Here is a 24725-nt window from a genome sequence, read left to right on the forward strand (position 1 = left end):
CGAACTGTAATGGAAATCTCTGTGATGAGCACAGGTAAATAAAAAATAAAAAAAAAAATAAAAAAAAATAAATAAAATAAAAGTGAAATAAAAACTGAATTAAAATAAAGTTACATTACATAATATAAAATAAAAATGAAAGAAAATGAAAAAAAAAAAAAAAAAAAAAAAAAGCAAAACATGGCATCACATGACCGCCTCCGCTATTTCCTGCAGCAGCAGCATCCTCCCTCTCCGCTGCTCGCTCGCGCCTGCCTGCCTGCCTGCCTGCGACAGCACAGCAACGGTGTGTGCTCGCGCTGAACACACGTTAACGGAAAGAAAAACACTCCACACGTAGTGAAGGCCTCCGCCACACTCGGAAACTCTGTAGCAGTTACAGCGGCGACGGATATAACCACACACTTTATAGATATTTTTTCTAATCGTAGTTGCTGGGTTTTTTATATATATATATATATATATATATATAAATATATATATATAGCTTTTGTTTAAAAAAAAAAAAAAAGAAAGAAAAAGAAAAGAAGCTAGTCTTCATAATGGCGACAGCTGCGGTGTCTGCCCCTGCTGGCTGCGGCCCCAGCCCCGGGCCGGGAACGGAGCTTGTCCGCGGGCAGGCCTTTGACGTCGGGCCTCGGTACAGCAATCTCTCCTACATCGGGGAGGGCGCCTACGGGATGGTGTGGTAAGTTACACCCGAAGTGTTTTTTTTTTATTTATTTCGCCCAGTGTTTTACCAACTGCTCTCCCTTTCTTCCTTTTTAACCCGACGTAACGTTAGCTAACTGACATCTTTTCCGTTTCAAACTACTAACTACTTGTCACGTACAGCTAGCGAGCAACAGTGTGTTTCCCAGAAAGAAACCAGAGCAGCAAAAAAAAAAAAAAAGATTAAATCACGGCTGAATAGCACAGCTCATGCTACTGGCCTGGAAACCCATTTGGTGTAGCTACTTTGAGTTTCAATCCCATTTCTACACAAGCTTTTTTTACTGATTTCTCTACTTCATCGATGCATTAAAATGTAAAAAGTAATATCTCCTCAACACGTACGCTGCTGTGTGTTTGTGTATTCTAATCAACTATATAAATATATATATATATGGCATTTGTATCCTTCACTGGCTTCTAGTTAACCATTGATTGTGACACTACTTTTTTTTTTTTTTTTTTTCATGCACCGTATCAACACCATAAGATTTCCATGAATGCTCACTCACGCTAGCTGTGCACTGTTGTTTGAGTTTCGGTGGTTATATTTGCCTAACATGCCTTGAAAATGCATTGCGATAGTGTTTCGGGAGTTTTTTTTTAATCCCCTGGCTATGTGATTTGCTGTTTGCACTATATGAAGGAGTTTTTTTTATAGGAAAGAAGCTGATTTCCTCTTTGTAGCATACATTCTTCTAGTTGAACTGTCTTTCAGGTAGCATTTAGTCAAATCCTATTCTCCCCTTTGCATAAGCACAGTATCCTTAGAGCTTGTGGTACTGTAGTTGACCTAAAATGTGCTCGCTGTACTGTATTACATAATATAATGTCCTTGTGTCAACCAGCAGCACTTGTAGTTCTTTCGTCTTGTGCGGAGAGAGGAGCTGAGGAGTTTTCTCAGAAACATGATTTGATGCACCGTTTGCCCAAACTGTAGAGGCACGGCAAGGTTTGTTTAGCGTCTTGCAAACTAGAGAAAAAACCCATCACACAAGCACACAGTTGGTTGGTCGTTGCACGGCCCCCTAAAGATGACTAATGCATGCTAAAGATATGGAGGCAAGCAGACCAAAAATGCAAATCGCATAAAAAAAAAAAAAAAAAAGCCCCCCCTGTGGCTTAGAAGTACGTTTGTTGAAGTGTTTAAATTGAGTGTTGGCTAAGAGCTGGGCCGCATAACTTGACATCAAGTTGAAATTCATGTTTTCTTAATATGAATCAATTTGAAAAGCATTATGTGTAATCATGACAGCCGATCAGTCATTTGTTTTCACTCTTTCACATCACTCTAAACGTAATAACTCTTGAGGTCTGACGTGCCAAATGATGATATCTTATCGCAATCTGGTTTTGAAATAATTGAAATGAAGGGTTATCCAACATTATATGCAATTTTGCCGAACTATTAATTTTAGAATTGGACGTAAGAAGAGTTTTGCATTGGGTTAAAAAATTAGCTGTTATGTGGCTCACTTTAAACACACAAATAAATACACAAACTACCTCACAGAACAGCTAGTCAGAAAGAATTTGTTCTAATTATCATCACGGCATAATAATTTGTTATGGTTACAAGATTATTTGGGGGGGGAAAAGTTGATGGAAACATACAAAATAACTGAAGGCTTCCAGGTAGTTGGATTTTTATGGGGAAAATTTATTACTCGGGAGCCAGAACGCCAAATCCTCATTTAGAAAATACTCACAGCAACCAATGAAGTATGGTTTTTAGGGCACACCTGAAGAGTGAACATTTATTATTTTTTTTTGTTCGAACACGTGTCCTTCCTGAAACTGTGCTCACACAAAGAGCAACAGTCTGCACGCCATCATCTTAGTCCACCAGTTAAAGTCGATATGAAGTGATAACTTGTGGGAATTTTTGGTTTTGGATCCGATCTCGTTCGTCCGACCTTACCTTACCTTGCCTTGCTGCTGCGCTCCTTTCAGAGATCCACCTGTCTGTTAAAGCTTTTGTAGGCTGCACTGGTACGTTTTATTTCTTGAGAATTTCCTCTAATGAACTTTCACTTTTGGTCAGACCCGCCGTCATTTCTCCTGATCGCTACTCAGAGCTTTATTCTTGTGGTCATTGCTGTTGCTGCTTTGACATTTGCCTTCATCTTGTTGTAGGTGAAGTAATTGCTGCGAGGTGCTGTACGTACGTACGTAGTATTAGCGCGGTATGATTTCTGAAGCTCAAATACTTCTCGTTTTAAGAGTACTTTCGCAAAAAAGCATGTTGTGATTCGCTTCTTTCGGCGTAGGAATGTATTAAATCCATTTGTAGGATGCTGCTGGGCAGGTGTGAACAAAGTCTTTGAGATCCTAAAACTAAAAGGAGGAATTGTGTTTATTTTATGTCCCTGTGACGCCAAAATCTCAAACCTGGCAGTGACATTTTAATGCAAACTACCTAGCCATTAAATGTCTTTATTTCAGTTTTATTCTCCCCATCTTTGTAATAACTTCAGTGACACATTATACTAGCAGGACGGCATCTTTTTAAAATTCAGATTTGCCACATAATTCACTCCCGTTCACGTTAAAGCCTCGTTTATCTACTTCGCTCTTGTTTCTGTGTTATCGCTGCTGGTAATAGGGGAGGGATGCATCTGCCGTACCCCTCCTTGCGCTTGGGTCTTTTTGAGGCCTGTGGTTCCCAGTCACTTGGTCATGTGTGTGTGTGTGTGTGTGTTTGATGTGCACCAGCCAATGAAAGTAGTGCAGCGTGCGCTTTGCAGACATCACCTGGTTTGCATCTTAACTATTTATAAAATCCCATCAGTACATTCTTTGTCGGCCTACTCTTCTATACACAGGGCTTACCATCTTGTAAATGCCTTCTCCTGTCCTGGACTACATCCAGCCAAGCATTATGAATCAGGGGAAGCTACCTGAACATTTGTCATATATATATATAGATATATATATATATCTATATATATATATATATTCTTTCTTGAAGTACATTTCACACAAGTAAAGTTTACAAATACCTGTCGCTGACGACTAAAAATCACACGTTTCAAATTTTTTTTGGCCCGAGAAGAAGCAGAAGGAACGCAGCATGGTAATTCTAGTACAAGTCCTAAAATCGAGTAGAATCCAAGTTCCTGAAGGACATTTACCTCAAAAGGTTCACGTTTATGCTTCGCGACAATCTTAACAAATCCCAATTGAATCCTCGAGCAGAGTGTGCCGTGTACGGTTACCATGACGGCAGCAGCAATGTGTGCGGTCCCAAAGTATTTGTATAACTTACTCGTATGACACACACACACAAAAAAAAAAAAAAAATAAAAATGTGCCAGGATATTGAGTGTTAAAGATGCAAACTAAATATTATTAAACCGACTGCTTTGTTGGGAAATTTAAGCCTCGCAGAGACTTGGGCTCGCGTTCAACGTTATTTATTTGTTGGCGGTAACGCGCGCCGCCAATTTGCTCTACAACCGTTTTGTCTTAACGGTCTTTTTCTAAATTTGATAATACACCAATCAACGTTTTAATAAGGTAATTATCACAGCTCCTGCTCTGCTTTTTGGGGTACAAGTTTGTGTAATTTCTTATAAAGTCTTTTTTTATTTGTCTTTCCGAGAAACAGAAACACAATGTCTTTGTTTGTTGGATTTTTATTTATTTATTTTTTGACTAAATTTGCTTGCCTGTTGACTTGTGAGGTATGTCTGTGTCGTTTTTCAAAGTAGGCCTATTTTGGTCTTCAATAGCCTCTTGTCGATGGTAAAGGCAGCTCGTGTCAGGGCTTTCCAGTGGGTGACGCTGCACAGAAATGGCACCGAGGCTCTTCAACACAAGGCTTCAGTTCGTGTGCGCGCTGTATCCTTTACACAACCACAAGAATACTGTATCACCCTCTGGGATGATATTCAGAAGCTGCCACGGCATACTCTGCCTTTTTCAACCGCCCACATGAACACTTAGATCATGGGGGAATGCTGGTGAAGTGGCCGGTGTTTATAAAAGGTTTTCCATCTAAATAGACGGGTGGTAGTTGGTCAGATTCCACCCTTTGTCCTTGTCAGATTGGAAGAAAGAAACTAAACAGTGGAAATGGAGTAATAGGTTTTCGGGGAATTGTGACAGGAATTTCCTTGGAGATGCCCACAAGTGTAAGCTCTTTGCCCATCAAACACACTTTTGAGTAATGGAAGCAGGAGCTGGTGTGGATGAAGCAAGATCGTAGAAACGCTGGCGATGTGGAACTGGTTTGACGTCAAGCAGGCTGCCTGCCACGCTGTGTAAAGTGAAAACTCTCAACTGAAAGTTTCTGTGTGACCAAATCAACACCTAAGATGAAAGCAGCAGTGAAATGGTTTGCCCCCTATCTCAGTTTTAAGATTCCAACAAACACTGGCCGCCTCAGTGAAATAGGATGGAAGGAAATTACATAAGCGTCTGTTTGGGAACCCACGGTACCCACCGTTATAGTGAGCGTCTTTTGTTATTGCAAAATTTCTTTACAGTGTTTTTACAGTACACAAAATGATTGAGTATTTCTCAATCATCATTGTCTCATCTTTTAGTTTATGTAAATAGAAAAGAAATATCGATTTAGCTCCAGGTTCTTGGGACTGAATTCTCATGGGCAGATGCTTATTTTCAGGGAATCTCTAAAATAATGTCAGATTATATCAAAAGACAGTAACAGCCAAGGTTAAATGGTGACTTGCTGTCTCTAACTAACGGTTAAAAACCTTGAAAGGTTGCAAATAATCACATTTTAGAAGCTATAACAGTGAAGGTTTAACCGTTATCTTTGATTAACTGTGTTTATATAATCATGTAACTGCCAGAGTCTTTCAGGCCTTCTCTAATGTAAGTATGTTATTGTAAAATTATGTAAGACGTAAGCTTTTATGCTATATTTCATTTTATTATATATAAATAAAAGGTTCTTTTAAAAAAACACTATAAGTCTAAGCCACAAAGTACCATAAAGCAGCAACAGTTTATGTCGGGTAAACGTTTAATTCCAAATTAAACGCATTTATCATCCACGTCCTTCTCCTGGTGATTATGACTCCTCCCTCTAATCTTCATCTCGAGTCCCTGACCTCCCCCTGCCTGAGTCTTCGCGAATCGTCCGCTGACGCGCCGCTCCGCTCCATTCCTGCCGTGAGGCCGTCCTCTCTTGAAATGCCACTGTGGCGCCCGTCTCCATGGCAACCCCTCTGCCTCTGACATCAGTGCCACCACTCCGCAGCCAATGGGAGAGGTGGAGAGAGAGAGAGAGGGAACGAGAGAGAGCCTTGACACGCCGAAAAAAATCCTGTTGTGAATTCAGAAGGAGATGTAATTTGTGTAATTTGGGCGGTCGCGCCTGCCGAGGGGAAGCGTGCACAATATGTCTTCTGGTTCAACGTGGACATGAAACGTTCACAACGTGTTCGTCGTCAGTGTCTAGTAAATGGCCTTGCACCATCTAACCCTCCTGTTTCACCATCCCTCCGTCTGGGTTTTATGACTGAAACACTAAAACACACACAAAAACAAAACTAGTAAACGTTATACTCGTAAAGAAATGCATTGGGGGCTGTCGTGTTCATTTGCATTTTACTTTGTTTAACAATTTCCTATAAAAAAATGGTCCTTTTTCAGCTCTTGTGTTAATTGGTTATCCTCATTCAGGGATACTAAGAGAGCGCTTCATTTAATTGGCAGAATTTTAATCTATGCAAAACGACACCATTTAGCGACACGGGCTCTGTTCAGGCCTTGCATTAACATCCAACCTGGGCAATCTCAAATGCAAGTGGCCAGCTTTAAGTACCTGAGTTCACACTGCCTTTTAAAATGCATCTCCCCCCCGAGCCAGCCGGCCAGCACTTGAGAACAGATCTTAGTTCTGCGTGCAGACGTCGTTTGTGGCACAGTGGAATATTATTACAGTTGCTGTCGCTAATGGATCGCCACCGCTGTATGCGTCAATACATGGGGGGGAAAATGATGCATATTCTGTTTCTCACTCACTGAAATCACCCCTGCAAGTTATTATTTATTTATTTATTTATTATCTCTGCCCAGACGTTATTATAAGATCCGCACAAAGCTCAGGTTATAACTCAAACCTTGAAAACTTCCATATTCCTGAAGCAGTGAAGGAAAAATCTCTGGTAACAGGCTTATGTCTCACTTCCTGCTTCCGGAACGCGGAGTAGGGAAATAGAACTTCCGGTCGTTGCTAGCGACGCTACTGTAACGATAACAACAATGGCAGCCTCCACCCGCAGTTGTTCTTGTAGTGTAATAATAATAATAATAATTCTCAACTAACGTACAACTAACTCAACTAACAACTAACGTAACAACTTCACGTAGTGACCTGGAGCTTCTCTGACATGCTAGCGACATTTACATGTACAGCTGCTACCTAACTATGCTACCAATCTTGGGGCTCGTCAGGCAAGGTTTCGGAGCCACTGAGAAACTAAATATATATGTATTCCCACCAATGATTGTAAATAAAACAAAATTCGATTAATTAAAAAGGATGTTTTATCTGACACATGTATAACACTTATCTCTGCTATATAAATACACCTGACTTTGACATTCAAGCTAGCTAACGTTAACGAAGGTGAGTCAGTGGAATTGAAAATGAATTTCTCCCAAAAGAACTTGTATCCCTTCCTAAGTTTGGACGTTTCTACTTGAGAGTGTTCATTTACAATCCGAACCTCCGCCATTGTAAAAAAGCTAACCGGAAGTGTCGTCTCCCCACTCAGAGACGTTCTTTGATATTCAATTGTTGCGTGACATAGGCCTATGCACTGGTCATTACAGACATCCTCTTGCACATCTTTTCTCAGGCTATTATCTATAATACTGGTTGCTTGTTTTGTTTTCTGAATGTGACCCAGGACGCGCTGTGTGCTTACTCTGTCAAGGGAATGAAGTCGGATACATCCCAGACCACCTTCAAAAGTGGTTTGCTGTGCCCCCCCCAGCTGGTGCTTTAAGCTGGCCTTTTGTGATCCGATCGGTCAGGACTCAGTGTTAATGTTAATGCAAGGTCTGAATGGGACCTCAGTCAGCAGTGGAATCTACAACCTTGCTGATAACGGAGATAACAAGGTTCAAGTGTAATGTCAGCACCTGGGATCAGAATATTATGGGCAGCAGTTACATGTGGGTGCAGCGACCTGCTTACAGAAAGAGAAATGCTTTGCTTTAAGCTATACATTACTGTATTTTCAGTATTTTTGTTTGTGTGGGTTATATTTGTGTGACTAAAAGACGTATTTTTTTAAAGCTGCAGGTTAAAGTCTTTATAAATGTTTATTTTGGTGGGTTTCTTTACATTCTGCATGTAGTTCACTCAACTGTGTCGCCAAGTTAAATGAATTGCATGCGTTTAATCCGATGTCACTCAAACTGCAGTGATTAAAGAAATTCTAATCTAAAAAAGGAAGAAGCGAGTCAAGAGCGCAAATGCATTTAGTCCGAATGAGCTTTTAATATAGTTTGTATTTTTTTGTGGATTGTGTGTAGATTCTGCCGAGTCTGTTGTGTAATCCAGTTGCTGTCTGAAGAAGTTTGAAGAATGCAAAGGCTTTAGTTTTAACGATGAGAATGATAAAATAACTTTTCATTTGGAAAGAAATCTTGCCTGTTGTTAAATGAGGATGTTACTGACTCGTACTTCCCACCTAGACCAGACCAGACACCCCCACCCCATAGCAATGACACTCCTTAATGACAGCAGCCATCCCCAGCAGGATGCAGCCTGACACAGACACACACACACACACACACACACACACAAAAACACTTTAGGAACAACTAAAAAAACCATAAAGAACAGCACAAGGTGTTGACCTAGCTTCCAAATTCACTAGATCCCAAACTCATCAAGTATCTGTGGGATGATCCACAGAGGTCCCTCCCCTCAACCCATAGAACCCAAAGGCCCCAACTATCAACGTTCTGTTGCCAGACACCACAGCACACCCTCAGAAGGCCCAGATCCTACGCAATAGTAGACATGAGGTCATAATGTTGTGCCTAATCAGTGTATATCTTGTGTATGCGTACTAAGGTGTGACACAGTAAAACGCCACTTGGCCTTTTTCCCAGCGCCGGGCCCTAGTTTTGGTGGTGTGTCACACCTTTGTCGCTAGTTGGACCCATAGACATATATAGATAGACGCGTCATTGAGCGCTGCCGTCTACTAGAGCGGCGTGCCAACAGGGCGGCCATCTTGGAACAGGGCCACTCGCTCCTACAGTGCATTACATCTATGGAGGAATGGGGTTTCTACACAATAAAAGTGATCATAAATCGCTCAGTTGAAGTCCGGCATCTTTTCTTTACAATCCTCTGTCAGAAGCTCGTCTGCTGATAACATTAAGTAAAAATTGTATTTGGGTAGTAAAACCATATTTTTATCATAGCTACATGTGTGACGTTTTTAACAGTTCAATACGTTTTGAAATCGGTCCAAAATTCAGCGAATAATTCTACTTTGAGATTGAGGAGTACCTCTTTCCTTCGTTTGTTCATGCACCGCTGCCTCTGCGAGCCCCGTACCAAGATGGCGGCGCTTTAGGCACGTCCCTCCACAGTCAATGACGCGCCTATCCATATATGTCTACGGTTGGACCCCTAGCAGCAGTTTTTAAGGTAATTCAGCAGGTTGTTTTAGCGGCGGTGTCCATTTTTGAGAGACAGATCACTCTTGAGTTTAGAGAACCAGTACAAGAGAAGAGAAATGAAAGTGACAAAAGTAAAGGAACCCAACAAAAGCTTGTCATCATCATCTTGTAGCTCTTCCTAGCTTCCTAGCGTTCCACCTAATAGTAGTTCTTCCAGTTTCCACTTTCACACAGGTGAAGAAGGTCTATGCCACCTGGTTGTTGGCTGTAGTCTTCGCTGTGTGGCAATGTCACAGTCAGGCCTTTGTAGTCAGCAGTTCTTAGATAGGTGTCGTCCATACCTTTTTAAATCTGTAAATGGTTAGATGAGGCTTACCCAAAAAAAATCATACACCTAAACTGTTAAAGCTACCTGGACCTTGTCATTTATGATCAATTTCATATCAGCTGGCAGCCTAAATGTCCATTAAATATATCCAATATTTAGTGTGAGGCAGCACTTCTGTTTTCTTTTTCTTTTATGGTTAATAATTTATTTCATAAAGGCATTAACTTTTTTTATATGATACCTGAAGAGGAGGTAGTTTTTATTACAGGTGTGGTTCATATCTGTAAGGGTAAACTAGGAAACGTAAAGCTGGACCGTAACCTGTTGCAAAACACTGCGCATGACAGTGAGGATCTATACTATCTATATAGATTAATATCAAATCTCAGTGTCTGCTGTGTGCACAGTGTAAAAGGAGGGGAAGGTTTCTTCCTCTGTGTCACTTCCTCAAAGTTTATGTTTTATATATATATGGAGTTAAAAACACGTCCATGTGTGGTGCGTTCGTCATTTTCCTCGTTTCTGCTAAAAAAGTAAAAAATAAAATGCTACTCAGCGAAGTGAGACAGTAAAGTGGTAGTTCGCATTTTTCTTTAGCAAAAAAACATTTATTTTTGCATTTCTGTGTTTTTATTTTGGCCTTTTTTATTTGGTCTGATGAGCTAGAGCGTATTAATATACATTGCAGAAGTTACAGAAGCATAGTCTATAACACAACTGGTTAATCACCTAGAGCTCGTTTTACCATACAGTCGTGCAAACTTGAATGGAAAAGTCTTGTCTTGCAAACACCTTACAGTCATTTTGCTATAAACCCGGTTATTGTGGTTGGTTACGCAGAGACAGGAAGTTTAGTTTGATAAGCAAAAAGACAGATGGACAAATTCGTGATCATTGTTGTGTGGGTTAATCCTCGAGTGACCAAAATGTAAAATACACACAAATATTTCTCTTTTCTGTTTTGTCTTTTCATGTTATAACCAAAAAGTAAGAAGGGACGTGGTGTTGTGTGTTGTTTTGGTGTGTGAGTGAATCGGGCTGTGAAGCCTGAAGATATGCTACTGAAACTACTGGCTCTGCAGGTGATGTACAGGCATGCCACTTCTCAGAAGAGGACTCATTGCTCCCTGCAGAAGTAAAATGTTTTTTTTTTTTTTGACACGAGGAATAATTAAAATATGGGCTCACACAACTCAAAAGTGGAATCATTTTAATTATGTTATTGGTATATCGTAATCTGATGCCATAAAAGTATATGAATATCCTATCTCTTAAAGAATAACTTATAATAATGCATTAAATATATTTGGAATTCATTTTGATAATTAGATCTCCTGGATAATCTATCCCATGCCATGCTGGTGATATAACCGTGTGACTTGACGTTGCTCTAGATGAGCAAACGTGGACCACTAGTGCAAATACCAAACACCAACTAATCCCACAGTAGTACCACTCCTTAATGCAACAGTCAGTCAGTGCACATTGTTGTGAGTGTTATTTGAAGCCCGGCCATTAAAGCCTTTCTTTGACTCTCTCTCTGTGATGTTTGCCTACTTCGTGCTGGAGGTTCATATCTGCGCTCGGCTTTTCTCCCCCCCCACCCCCACCCCCTTCTTCTTCTTCTTCTTCTTCTTCCTTCAAACCCTACCCCTCGAACATCGTCATGGTTACAGTCCTGTTGCATAACCCGGCAGCTGCAGTGAAAAGCCTTGTATTCCCGTCTCCGTGGAAACGGACCCCCCCCAACCGTACAACATGCAACACACACACACACACAGTGCTCCTTCCTTGTAAAACGGAGCATGCTCAGAGAAAAAAAAAAATAATTACAGAATAAGAAAGAAACAGGAAAGGCATGTCCAGAACAGAAGAGCCTCTTTTAATTCAGAGTGCAGGGTTACATGCATGTAGGATACAGCAGAGCAGCTCTTATCGTCTTGTCGGAGCGTTTTTTTATCAAGATAAGCAAAAGAAGTGTAGTTACGAGAAAATGCGTTACATTTATTATAGGTATTAAGGATCAGTATGCTGCTCAATGGGCTTACAAGCCAGCAGCTTTTACTTAGTTTATGTAGATTATAGGTTAATTGTCATATTATATGACCATAGGTTTTGTAGGGTCTCTTAGCTGAACAGGGCCTCTAAATGTGTTTTGCCTGGGATTTTGGCACAAGGGATTATAACATCTTATCCTGTGTATTACTGAATATTAATACGTTTTTGCAGAATTCAACAGAAAATATTCACAATTCATAAAGCGGATATTGATTTATCAGATCTGCCTCCAGACAGTCGTCGTTAATATACAAACCTTGAGCCAATCCCACAATCTCAACGTTAATGACGGTGGAATTAATTGTCAGCGTTAATCAAGGTCTGTTCTACACCCCCCAACCACCATATGTGGAAAATCAGTTGAAATCCAAAACATACACACACGGTTATTATTATTATAAGTTATTATAAAAGTCATGGCTGCCTTCTCACAATATGAAGTCCACAATCTGTTGAGCAGCTCAAGACTCCCTGAGACAGCCATATTGAAACTACACGCTCAACTCGGTGTACTTTGTACTTCCTCTTAAAGTTCCTTCTGCTGCTGCATGCCTGTACAAACTCTACAAGGAACTGAAGGGCTTGCCTCAGTAAACATGACGAAATGTGGTATGGACTAAGACTGAGCTCTCACAACAGCAGCAGCGTGCACTAAAAATGGCCGCTGTGTTGTGAATATATATCTGCCGTTATCCATTATATGTTCGTTGTTTGTCTTGGGATGCTTGTGTACGGCAGCGTATATATAGTCGGTCTCCAATTATAAAATAATTCCAGCACAGTTGACGATCAGATTTGGGCTTTTCAGAAATATCTAACGCAGCAAACAGTTGCCAAACTACACATATTTATCTTTGGTCTTCTGTGTTGGTTGGTGTTTGTACCATTGACGGTTTTAAATAATGAGTGCCAAAAAAAACAAAAAAAAAAGCTTTGCACCTTTTGATAGATCAGGTCTCGTAGCTTCCTGCGCCTCCGTACACGAGGATCTCTAGTGGCGTGGAACAGTTACATGGAGAACTATTTACTGTCTTCCCACACACACACACACACACACACACACACACACACACACACACATTCCTCTCAGAAGTGGAAAGGAAGGTCACTCATATTTCCCTCACAGAAGGCTGGCACATTTGTGTTTACATTTCAGTCCCTACACTCCCATCACTATAGCAACTCGTTTTCTTATTTTGTCCTACTACGTGGGTGTTTTTCAGTCGTTTTTTTTTTTTTTTTTTTTTTTGTTTGTATTGTGCGGAAATTAAAGCACTCTTGGCTAGATGTAACGACTAAGCTCAAAAAACAAACAAAAAACATAAGGAAACTGTGAATGTTGGACGTTTTCTCAATTTATCATTCTGAAGAACAGCTGTGTTGTGCAATTTTGGGTTTGTGGCGGCCTGAATGGCAGCAAGTTGCAACAGTTTGACATCAGATGAGTTGGCTGCAGTCATTTGCAGCATTTCTTGGCGATACTAGGTCAACGGGACTTGGTTTGAATGTGTGCAGCTGGGCATTTTGCATGCACAAACTTTAATAGTTATGAACCAAATTAAATTTAGGTTAAAAATAAGTAAAAACTGTCTGATTGAATGTTTGTAAGGGGGAGCACTTGAAGGCAACACCTACTCCCACCTACTTTTAAACCTGCTTATAAATACTGAGGTTTTTGTAGACATGCAAGCTTGGGAGTTTACACCCAAGCTTGGGAATTCAGACTAGCGCCGAGTGAGTGAACATGTAGAAGGTGAAGCCTCCATTACGCCAGCGAAACGAGTCAGATACTCAGCCGTGAACAAGTCTGTACCTGGGGTGATGTGGAGGAGGTGTCTCATCATCGCGCGGCAGGGGCCAAGACATTAAAACTGAACAATGGACTACACGTTGACTTGAAAGCACATGTATATTAAAGATGGCTTAAATTAATTACGTTTCCCAGAAACCCACGACAGTGAACCGCCATGTACACAACACTCCTCTATGTGGAATGCGGCCATCATTAATTAACCAAGTCAAAATGTCATGATGTAGGCACACTCAAATAAATAGCCACATTTTCGTTGATTTTCATTTAATTGAATTGCGAGTTAGCGCTACACCTGATCTTGCTCTTTCTGCACAATAATTAGGCGGAATAATTATTACCAGTATCTGGAAAGATACTAGGAATCTGGGAACGTGCTATTACTTGTTGGTGGAAATTAGTCAATAGTGAGAAAAGAGATGGGAGAAAAAAAAAAGCTGCAGGCAAAAATGCGAATTTAATTTCTCTTTACCGCTTTATGTCAAGTGTTAACCTTTGATCACAAACAAGTGTTCGGTCCGTATTCTTTTCATCACGTTGGCGAACATGAAAGGATTAGTGAGGAGTGTTGGCACATGTGTGTTTTTTTTCGTATCTGGATCTTGTTGGTAACTGATCCACTTTTTCCCCTTTTGTTTATCAGACGCATGTTTGCTTAACAAGCCAAGCCCTTTTTCTTTTTTTTTTTTTTGTGGCTGTTCATTTAACTTCAGCCTCAGCTTTGCAAAGCAGTGATTGACCTGCGCTGTGAATATGTGACATAGACGGCACATACTGTATAGCCTTAAAGCTTTATGGAGTAACTTATTGCCCCCTTCTCTGAATCTGGCTTTAACGTGAATGTTGGTTTCTTATAGCCTGACGAGCCAGACCCACATTAAATGTAGGGTCTGGGCACTCTCCATAGACAGGGCTCAACCGGAGGGGGTGGGATAAACAAACGGTTGTCTTTCAAACTCCCTCTCCACGCAATAGGATAGCGCTACAACCAATCAGAGCAACGAAGAAGGTGACGTAGTCAGAGCGACGAAAAAGAGAGTTCCTTTCTCAGAGAAAAGCTTAACTTCAAGTCTTTCAGAGTGGCGGCCAAAGCCGATTCGAAAGAAAGTTGTTCGCTAGCAGCAGCCATCGCTCTGGTAGTTCTAGCAGGATGGGGAACTCACGCGTAATTCACGGAACTTATAGCGAGCCGAAGTCCCGCCCCTCTACTTCCGGGCCATGGGACCTATCTTTCGAAAAAATATGAACGGCAGTCTATGGCGAAAGATAAATTATTTTCTGGTCCCGATCGACTTGTGCCTTGGATTATACATATGTTGTTTTTCAGAATAAAAAATGATTTTACATGTCAAGAATGTCACAGTTTGTCGCAAGGTAGTTAAAGGTGCAGTAGGCAAGTTTTATAAAACTAACTTTCTGTCATATTTGCTGAAACTGACCCTATGTTCAAGTATAATTGCATAAAGCAGGTCATTTAAAAAAAAAAATTCGTCTCCTCTGGCCCCTCCTAGAGTCTGTAGCGCGATTTGCAAGACATCCACCGCTCCACATCCAGATGCACCAATCAAGACCAGGGGTGTATCTAACAGAGTGTCAATCACTGCTCATGGACACGCGTTTCATAGTGACCTCCCCTCCCTCCACCACCTCGCACCACTTGTCCGTGGGCGTGTAGAAGGAGCCGGGACGTAATCCTCGTCTGAGGCCTGGGCCTCAGCTTCACTCTCAAACGTCTAACCACATCAACAGGTAGCGGTCATATATCTACCACATAGCAAACTGATAAGTCTAAACTGTGGAATAAAACGCCACAATGAATGCTTCTAACTGTTACTGATAGCAAACATCACCGATGTAGGCTACTTTCAGAAACATCCTAACCTTGGTTTTGTCCTAAAGTTGACTATTGCTAAATATTTTGACCTAAAATTATTTAACAATAACGAAGGGTATTATAAAAACTATTTTGTTGTTGTTACGTCGGTGTGTTCCATGCTAGTTTGTTTACTCGCTCTCTCTCGGTTCTCTGCTCGTGCACAGTATTCCAGGGCCAATATGCACGCGCTCTATCGTGCACAGCTCTCCCTTGTGGGGGGAGGGGCTTGGGAGACCTTTTTGGGCTTTAGCGGAAAGTGGGGGAGGGACTGAGAAGTTGTCGATGTTCAAATTTTTTGGCTAAGTCCTGGATCTTCGCAATCCTGCCTACTGCACCTTTAAGTAAAACGCTATGGAAAATACGTAATTAAACGAACTACAAGTCCAAGTCGCTTACCGCTTACCCGCATGCTGGCGCGTACAGAACCGACCAAAACTCCCTTCGTGTAACTACAGCTCTCGACATGACCCGATTTATAATGATTTTCACCTCGTTTGATGCTTCTGCCTTCGTCCTGGAAGAAGACGGTAAAGCTCAACAAGGAGACGGCCATAGTTCTCTCGCAGGTCAGTCGTCATCATGTTAAGCCCGCCCACCGACTCGTGATTGGCCCGGTACATCTTGGATTTTTTCGAAATCTCAAGTCAACGGAGAGTAACTAGACTGACCCTGGAAGCAAATGTAATCTGCTGCCGCTAGGGGCGCGTCTAGATTCTAGGCTAGGTTTCTTATGTACTGTACGCTCTCCTTCAAAAACATTAGGTAGGCTAGTTAAATCAAATGCATTATAATATAACTGTTCTGCATTAAATCTTGGCTTATATGACTTTTCTTATGTTCAAGTTTATGTTGAAACGGGACCAGAAAGGCGGTAATTGAACTGAATGACTGTTTTGGAGGATGTATGTAGTTTGTGGCGCTGTTGAATTATTGTTATGTAGCCCACCACGCTGACTAAAATGGGATTGGCAAAATAATTGGAAAGCATATGTTGGTACAACAGAATACGATTCAAGGAATAAAAACTAATGCTGGGTGCCATAACCTTCATGAAGGATGAGATTTAGTGCAGGACTCTGAATCTATTGGCGTACGACTGCATTTTGTGGTTTCTTTATATGAATTTCACATACGCCAAGATGGAGCTTAGTTGCTGCTGAGTCCATTACGTAAATGATTAAAACAGGGACATTGTTAAAAGGAGTATTTGTGAAGAAACTAATGTTTTTGAGGCAGCTGGATTATCAGACACAGTAGTCAGCGATTCAGGTTTCTGATTTACATTTCACTCTTTGCATTTTTTTTTTTTGGTGTATAAAGCAAATAAAGCATGTCGCCTTCTAAAAATAATGTCAAAGCCGATCTGAGCTCAAACAGGTGTCCGTGTCTCAGCTGTTTTTTGTTTTTTTTGTGTGACGTCGCTGCACAGTCATGAAACTTGTGAGAAGCAGCGCAGGCTGAGGTTAGCTTATCTTGATCAGGACGCACAGACGCCGCTGCTTGTTCCCCTTTGTGTTACACACTTGTGATGTAGTGTTTAGAGCAGGGACGTGGCATGAGCATATACCGCATCCTCTTAGCTGGGCATCACAACACCCACCTGCTGGATGAGTTTAATTACTGGATCAAACGGGGACAGCCTCTAAACTGAGCTTCTTGTCAGTGTTTTAGCTGCTGCTGCTGTGCGAAGTAAAATTTAGGGTTTTTGTTCCAATTCTTGCTCAGATGTTGTTAAAATTTTTGCTCCTCAATTTTGAGCTTAGCTTGATTACTATGTTAAGATAGTGACTGATGCTGAACCCAACATTTCCTGCTGTTACTACTTCACATCAAAAGTTTTCCACTGGCAAACCACGGAAAGGAAGTGGCATTTCTCACAGAGCTTAGTCGCCTGGCTGCGGCTGCGCGTAACGCACAGAAAGATATCGTTTAATTGTCCTCATCTTTTGTGTCGGTCGGTCATTTTTAAATGATTTCGAGGAGGAAAGGTGGACATTTGGACACTTGACATTAACTGCTGGTTTTGTATGTATTGGTGAGGTTGGTGCTTCATCGCTAGTAAGCTCTAAATGTTGGTGTGTGGCTAATGCTGTTCATGCTTCCTTAAATACACAAGAGTCTGTGCAAACGTGTGTTTATGCTTAATAACTTTCGCTGTGCCTTTTTGTTTCGTGGAGTTGTGTTTGTTTCTATAACTTAGTGTGAAAGTGTTGACTTAAGTGTTTTTTTTTTTTGTTTTTTTTTTAATAATGCAGCTCCGCTTACGACCGAGACAACAAGATCCGCGTGGCCATTAAGAAGATCAGCCCTTTTGAGCACCAGACGTACTGCCAACGCACCCTGAGAGAGATTAAAATCCTCCTGCGCTTCAAGCACGAGAACATTATTGGAATCAATGACATCATCCGCACGCCAACAATCGACCAGATGAAGGATGTGTATCCTGAATGAAGTGTTGTTTGTCTTTTGTGCGTCTGCTCTTTCCCTTAAAGCCCTTGCATTGAGGTTTAATGACATTAATAACTGTTGTTAGTATGTTAAGTAGTTAAAAGCTGTCTGCATTTGATGGTTTACCTTAGCTACTAGCGAGGCCGGTCTTAAACTCACAGCTTTAGTGGATGAGTAGTGGCTTTAATTTGTATTTTATTACATAATAGCCACCTGTCATGATACATTTGCCAGAGATGCTCTTCGCTGTAGTCAACAGTAGCAAACTGGATGAGTCCACAGTCACTGTGTGTCTTTGTTTTACACAGTTTCTTTACCCAAAAGAGCGCAAGAGCATTCACCCAAACTAAAACGATAAACTCTAGAGATTGAGGATCTCTCCTACTCCTAGAATTCAGTTTCTGTTATTCAACGCTGTTAAGGGACAGCAATAGCTGCTTACACCACGACACCTCAGGGACTTTGGTACACTGGGCAACGATTCTCAGCCAGGAGTTATTTAAGCACACGATAAATGTCTGTAATAAATGGTGTATGGTTTCACCGCCACCGAATGTTTGGATACTCAGAGGTTGGGCAGTATTATGATACGTCTTTATAAGGATTAATTATAAGTGCTGTGTAAAACTGCATCATTTCAGCGGATGACTGCATTATTATAAACCGTGTGCTTGAGGAGACCTTCCTGCAGCAAATGCTGTATTACATTACTGTTAATTTAATCTCTATAAACTGATATGTGGATATGCAGGAATCCAGAATGCAAAGTCATCATCCGATGCGGCGTGCAGCATAAAATCAGTTCACAGTTGCTCATAGAACGATGGCGAAAGACAAATTATTGTCTTAGCTCCTTTTATTAAAAGAATAATATCTGGTTGCCTGTAGTATTAATGTGCTACCAGGACTGAAATGTTCAAGATTGCCACTTTAAGTCTTTGTTGAAAAAAAAATAAACATATCGTGTTTCAGTTCATTAATGATGAGCATCCTGCACGAAAGAAGGAACATATTGAAACGACTGATTAGATTTCAGGTCATTGTCGCAGGTTGCAATAACAATTTGACTCATGGAGACGGGACAGGACACAAACGGTGTGTTTTCCAGAGTGTAAAAAGTGCATTGCCTTTAACCTGGAACTGTGCAGATATATTGTCCAGGATCTCATGGAGACGGACCTGTACAAGCTCCTGAAGACTCAACACCTGAGCAACGACCACATCTGCTACTTCCTCTACCAGATCCTACGAGGCCTCAAGTACATCCACTCTGCCAACGTCCTACACCGCGACCTGAAGCCTTCCAACCTCCTGCTCAACACCACCTGCGATCTTAAGGTAGTGTGTCTCAAACACAAGTTGACTAATTTGAACATGCTATAGGCTGCTTTTAACTGCTTCTATTCAGTCTGTTAATGTCTTTAAAACTGATTTATTATTTTGCTGCAGATCTGTGATTTTGGGTTGGCTCGTGTTGCTGATCCTGACCACGATCACACTGGTTTCCTCACAGAGTACGTAGCCACTCGCTGGTACCGAGCTCCCGAGATCATGCTCAACTCCAAGGTGAGTGTCCTCAAAGTTCCTGAATTTTATTTTGTGAAGATATAATTATGTTGGGAAAAGATATTGACTGGGTTCTCTAGTGCATTTCTTTCTTTTATTTATTTTTTTCCCAGGGTCTAGGTGCTAACTTTACACTCTCCACCTTTGTTGTTGCACAAAACGGATCATTTTATGCATTTGTGTCTGTCCACCTATTTTTTCAGGGATATACCAAGTCCATAGATATCTGGTCAGTTGGTTGCATCCTGGCTGAGATGCTGTCCAACAGGCCAATCTTTCCCGGGAAGCACTACTTGGATCAGCTCAACCACATTTTGGGTAACAAGTCCCTTTCATATGCCCTTTCTATGCTTTATGTGACTTTATAGAGTTAGAAGAATTAGTATTTCTATCAGCAAACCCAACAAATTCCTTCAATATTAATAATTTATGGCGTCAGTTTGATGAGGTACATAGGTTATTTATTTAGTTTGAAAGGTATTACAGTCAGGCTTCATAACGCCGGGAGCATTATATCAGTAACTTCTAAGCTTTCCTGTAAAGTGAGACAAAGTCTGAGCCTGTTATGAAATAAAATGTCAATTGAGTCTTTGACAACTTTAGACTTGAGCTAAACTTTCACACTCTGCCAGTAGCAACAGCTTCCTGGTGCCAGCCCCTAGATACTGTAGCTGTTAATATGCCTTTATCAAGTCACACGTTTTGTGTCTTGGAGCTAGACCACATATTGCTTCTCCCATCTGTCGGATTTGTTGTTCATTCAGACTTTTTTTTTTTTCTTTTCTTTTGGTCCAGAAAACTTTTAACCTTGTTTAACTGAAAACTTGATGATGACTGTCTCATAAAAGAACAAAAAGTGATTGTTTTTTTTATGATTTTTGTCCTTCAGGGATCCTGGGTTCTCCCTCCCAGGAGGATCTCAACTGCATCATCAACATTAAGGCCAGGAACTATCTTTTGTCACTGCCTTTGCGCTGCAAAGTCCCGTGGAACCGCCTCTTCCCCAACGCTGATCCAAAAGGTTAGAAGCCAGAGCCGGGACAGTCTCTGCATTAACAACTGTTTCCTCTGATCATAGAATTTTTCTTAAACGTTAGGAATATTTTTAAGGGTTGCGCTGAAGACACGGAAACAGAATATGATCTTTATGATTTTAAAAATGCACAACATTCGAGAAAAACGTTGCGGTACAGTTCTAAAGCTGAAACTGCACAGCTGGTTTTATCTGATAGTTTAAGTTAAATGTGAATATGTTGCATTTAATGGGCACATTTTGTCTATATTAGGTTTTATTTATTGGATTGTGATCAAGATTTTATTAGATCCATCTCACACATAGTTAACTTACGCTCTAACTTGTTGTCATGGAGGGCAGGGCAACTTGGAACGGAGGATTTCTGTCATTACTTTTATTTCAATTAGGGCTTTCAAAGTTGACTTAAATAAATAAATAAATAAATAAGAATTGTTAATAACGCATTACAAATTCTTTTTCACACTTATTTTTTGTCATACATGATAAATATGCACACGTTCTGTGATTTGACCTTCAAAATCAGGAAGTGATGCAGAAGCAGCGCCGTAGATGACAAGTAGAAAAACAAACTTCCTCAAGCCAAAATGATTCAACTCAAGGGTCCTCTGACTCGACAGCTATCACCACAAATCCACATGCATGTACTGTCAGTACAAACCAAGGCCCCACCACAGCACTTAAGTCCCAAACACCACTGACTAGCACACAACTGATTCAGAGAGCCCTCCTCTCAGACTACACCACCAGCCCACAACGCAGTAGCGGCATATTCCCTGAGCAAGCAGTACTTTTAAATGTTATCCTGGACAATAATCTGGACAGTATTTGTGTATTTTGTGTTTTCAGCATGTAAAACTACATCATATTAAGGTTTTAAACACACTTGGCAAATAGCAAATCTTTTCATCCTTGTGCTGCAGCACTGGACCTTCTGGACAAGATGCTGACCTTTAACCCTCACAAGAGGATCGAGGTGGAGCAGGCCCTGGCGCACCCCTACCTGGAACAATATTACGACCCTACAGATGAGGTGGGTCTTCTCGTGCTTTAAGATCCTGCTGTCATTAACTCAACCGTAACGTTTTCAACCAACACACTCCTCACATTTGAAGCTGCTCCGTTGGATGCTACACATTTCACTAAACACTTCCTCTCTGCTTGCCTCGTGTAGCCTGTTGCAGAGGCCCCGTTCAAATTTGAAATGGAGCTGGATGATCTACCCAAAGAGACACTGAAGGAGCTCATCTTTGAAGAAACTGCACGTTTCCAGACCATCTTTAGGTCCTAACATCTCACACAGGTACAACCACGGAAAATTAGCCCACAAGGGCTGTGTTTAGACCAAAAGACAAGTTGGTAGGTACTCTGAAGTCTTGAAATAGCCTTTAAATCAACTATATTTTGTACAAGTAGTGTCTTAAGAGCTGCACAGTAAGTTTAAATTTATCTTTTGTCGAGTATGAAGCAGGGATACTTTAAACACCATCAATCTGCACTGGCACCGGCAAAAAGCAGCTTTGTGATTTATCACTGTCAGTTTGCATACAAAGCTAAACCGCTCTGAATTTGTGCTTTATATTTATATATTATATAAGTTGTAGCTCAGCCTCTAGTGGATCTAAGTTTGAAATGAACATATTCAAACATTAACATAATAATTAGGTTACTGTCAGTCTTTCCGAAATTTAAAAAAAGGTATTATATGCCGTCTTTTCGAAGGAGTCCGTGTCGTTATTGTCACGTGATCAGTGACTAGTCGACATGATGCTTAGAGTTAAGTCGATAAACTGACTGTTTGACTAGTCTGTACAACCCTTACCATCGTTTAAAGTACGTACACAGAGAAACTCAACACTACGGCATCATTACAAAAACACAATGACGTAGGTCTCTTGCGTAGCCGTTAGCTCTGAGTAGATCTGATTCATTAACTGTAAGGTGACACAATTCATCAGGATCCTCTGACATTTACGTCATGTTGCACTTCTGTTGTATATTGTATCACCATATCGATGCCTTCGTGTTAAATGGCCTTTCAGAATTAAAAGGGGTATAAACCATTTTGGAAGCCAACTGCACCATAAAAAGGTCAAACAGCAAAGAGAGCTAGAAGATATTTTTATGGTTCCCCATACCAATGACACTCTTCTTATGAGGTGTCCTCTCCCCCCCGTGATCTCCTCTAACCACCAGCTGCTCCCCAGCAGGCCGCTTGTTGTGATAATAGCAATCCACGTTTTATAGCCTATCATCCGCTCCATGCATACGATGGGCTGCGTGTAATTACTGTGATCCCTCTGTGCAGCCGCTCCGAAGCGGAACACGTGTGCAGTGAAAAGAAACGGAGTGTGTCATATCCCCGGATTAGATCAGCATCTAAAAGCGGCTCTAACGTGTGTTTTCACATTTTACTTCCTTATTTCATTATCTGCAGAAACTACTGTTAATGTGTCTCTGCTCTGCGCTCGTCTCCCGGAGGTGAGCGCTGTTCACCACGTGACACCACCTCACGCTCTCACCGTCTCCTTCTCCTCCAGATGATTCTGTGGACTGGCTTCTGCGTTGCCACTGCTCCTCTCCGCCTCCACACTGTCGCTGTGATCATTTTGGTTTATTTTTTTTTTTATATATATCATCCTCTCCCGTGTCGACATCACCCGGATTCCTTGGGTCTCACTCGTCAAGTCCACTTTGCTCAGGAATGGCGTCAGGAATCACTCAATCAGTCATTCTCGGTTTCCTTTTTCTTTCTCTTGTTCTCTCTCTCTCTTTCTCTCTTTTTCTCTCTCTTGGAGATGAGGTGAGGAGGGAGGGGGTCCCATCACAGCTTACAGTTTGGGGGTGGGTTTGGGGTGTCTTTGTGTTTTAAGCCAAGATAAACAATTTTGTGTGCGTCTCAAAGGTGTTTGGCTCTGGCTATTAATATTCAAGACCTTCAGTGTCCAGTGGATTGACAGTGATAGACTAGCTGTTGTTGTTTTTTTTTGTTTTCTTTAGTTTTTTGTGCAGCTGTCGTGGTTCTAACTCTGCCTACATTGCACAAAACAACGGTAGATAACTCATAAAGAATCATCCGTCATTTAAAATAAAATTAAAAAAAAAAAGGTCTTTTGAATTTTCTAACCTTTGACACACACTGTTACAAGGGATGCAGTGATCGGTCTGTTTTTTTTTTTTGTTTTTTTGTTCTCTTTTGGAAAAAGCCCAAATTAAATCGCCTGATTTATGCAATGAAACCACAGAAGCAGCCAGAGACGATGTGCTAGCCGTCACTACTTGATGTGTTGGTCCGCATTTATATTTTATCAAACCTGTTTTAATTCTTTAACACACTCGCACGGAAGGCCCCACTGCAAATATATACATATAAATATTTATATATATTATATATAAAACCTAAAGAGTCTTAAGATGTTTTAATGGAAAGAGTGGCGACAGGTGAAATCTGATGAATTTCTAATAACCGATTTCTTTTTCTTAAAAACATTTAAAAAAAGAAGAAAATACGCCCGTTCTCATTTCGGCTTCATTTAAAAAAATAAAAATAAATAAAAAATAAAAAATACCTGAAATGTTTCATCATCAATTTCTGCCTTAGTCATGAGAAAGTAGTTTATTTCACACAAGTCTGTATGTACAGGATGATATTTTTCATAATTGCGGGGAAGTTTACTGCGTCAGGAAAAAAAATAAATAAATCATTATCACCGAGAACTTTTTTTTTTTTTTCCTGGAGGAGATTTGTTGTGTCTCCCTTTTCTTCCCGTTTTATGTTTCTGTTCTTCAGTCTGTGTTGATCTCTCTCTCTTTCTCTCTTTCTCTCTCTCTCTCGCCTTTGTAGAATAATACTGTGCCCTTTGCATGACTGTTATAAGCTCTGTATACAAAGATGACGATGTTAAGTGCCACACAAGCCGGGCAGATCCTTCCTGGAGAGCGCCCAGGCTCTATCTGTTCTACCGTTTCGTGGTATATCACTCTCTCCAAACACATGGTGCTTATTGTCTTTCTTTTGCTTTAGCCTCCGTCTCCGTCGTTCATTTCTACAGATTCTTTTTCATCTGCATGCTAACACATCTGGTCGTGCAAATAGGAGAATAACCATATATCTGTACTTAATACGAAAAAAAATATAAAATAAAACGCAAAACACTTTTCCTGACCCCTGAGAAACGGGATCGAGGCGAGATAAATAAAACTCCGATGTAAAAGATTTTTATTTTATTTTTTTTTTTGCTTTAAATTGCACATTTTAACGCTGATTAACGTC

At 40.8% G+C, this 24725-nt stretch overlaps 1 protein-coding gene across 2 annotated transcripts; it reads left to right on the plus strand.

Moving 5' to 3' along the window:
- The first annotated feature begins 259 nt into the window (after positions 1 to 259).
- On the plus strand, positions 260 to 24169 carry mapk1 (mitogen-activated protein kinase 1). Of its 2 annotated transcripts, none has more exons than XM_084551217.1 (9): positions 260 to 688; positions 17661 to 17843; positions 19002 to 19191; positions 19303 to 19419; positions 19623 to 19737; positions 20309 to 20440; positions 21376 to 21485; positions 21627 to 21755; positions 22890 to 24169. In XM_084551217.1, the coding sequence occupies exons 1-8, from the start codon at positions 543 to 545 to the stop codon at positions 21741 to 21743; spliced, it is 1110 nt and encodes a 369-aa protein (XP_084407343.1). In that variant the 5' UTR covers positions 260 to 542; the 3' UTR covers positions 21744 to 21755; positions 22890 to 24169. The 2 variants fall into 2 exon arrangements, with proteins under 2 accessions (XP_084407343.1, XP_084407344.1); XM_084551218.1 differs by having other exon boundaries at positions 22993 to 24169.
- Positions 24170 to 24725: the final 556 nt, after the last annotated feature.

Source organism: Chelon labrosus, assembly GCF_963514085.1.
Source record: "Chelon labrosus genome assembly, chromosome: 9".
Lineage (NCBI taxonomy): Eukaryota > Metazoa > Chordata > Actinopteri > Mugiliformes > Mugilidae > Chelon > Chelon labrosus.

What these genes read in the sequence shown, in the direction of transcription:
- mapk1 (XM_084551217.1), top strand. Translation starts at nt 543, where the DNA reads ATGGCGACAGCTGCGGTGTCTGCCCCTGCTGGCTGCGGCCCCAGCCCC. An exon ending in ACACCACCTGCGATCTTAAG is followed by an intron (nt 19,192 to 19,302) that starts GTAGTGTGTCTC and finishes ATTTTGCTGCAG; the next exon opens with ATCTGTGATTTTGGGTTGGC. An exon ending in ATTACGACCCTACAGATGAG is followed by an intron (nt 21,486 to 21,626) that starts GTGGGTCTTCTC and finishes TGCCTCGTGTAG; the next exon opens with CCTGTTGCAGAGGCCCCGTT.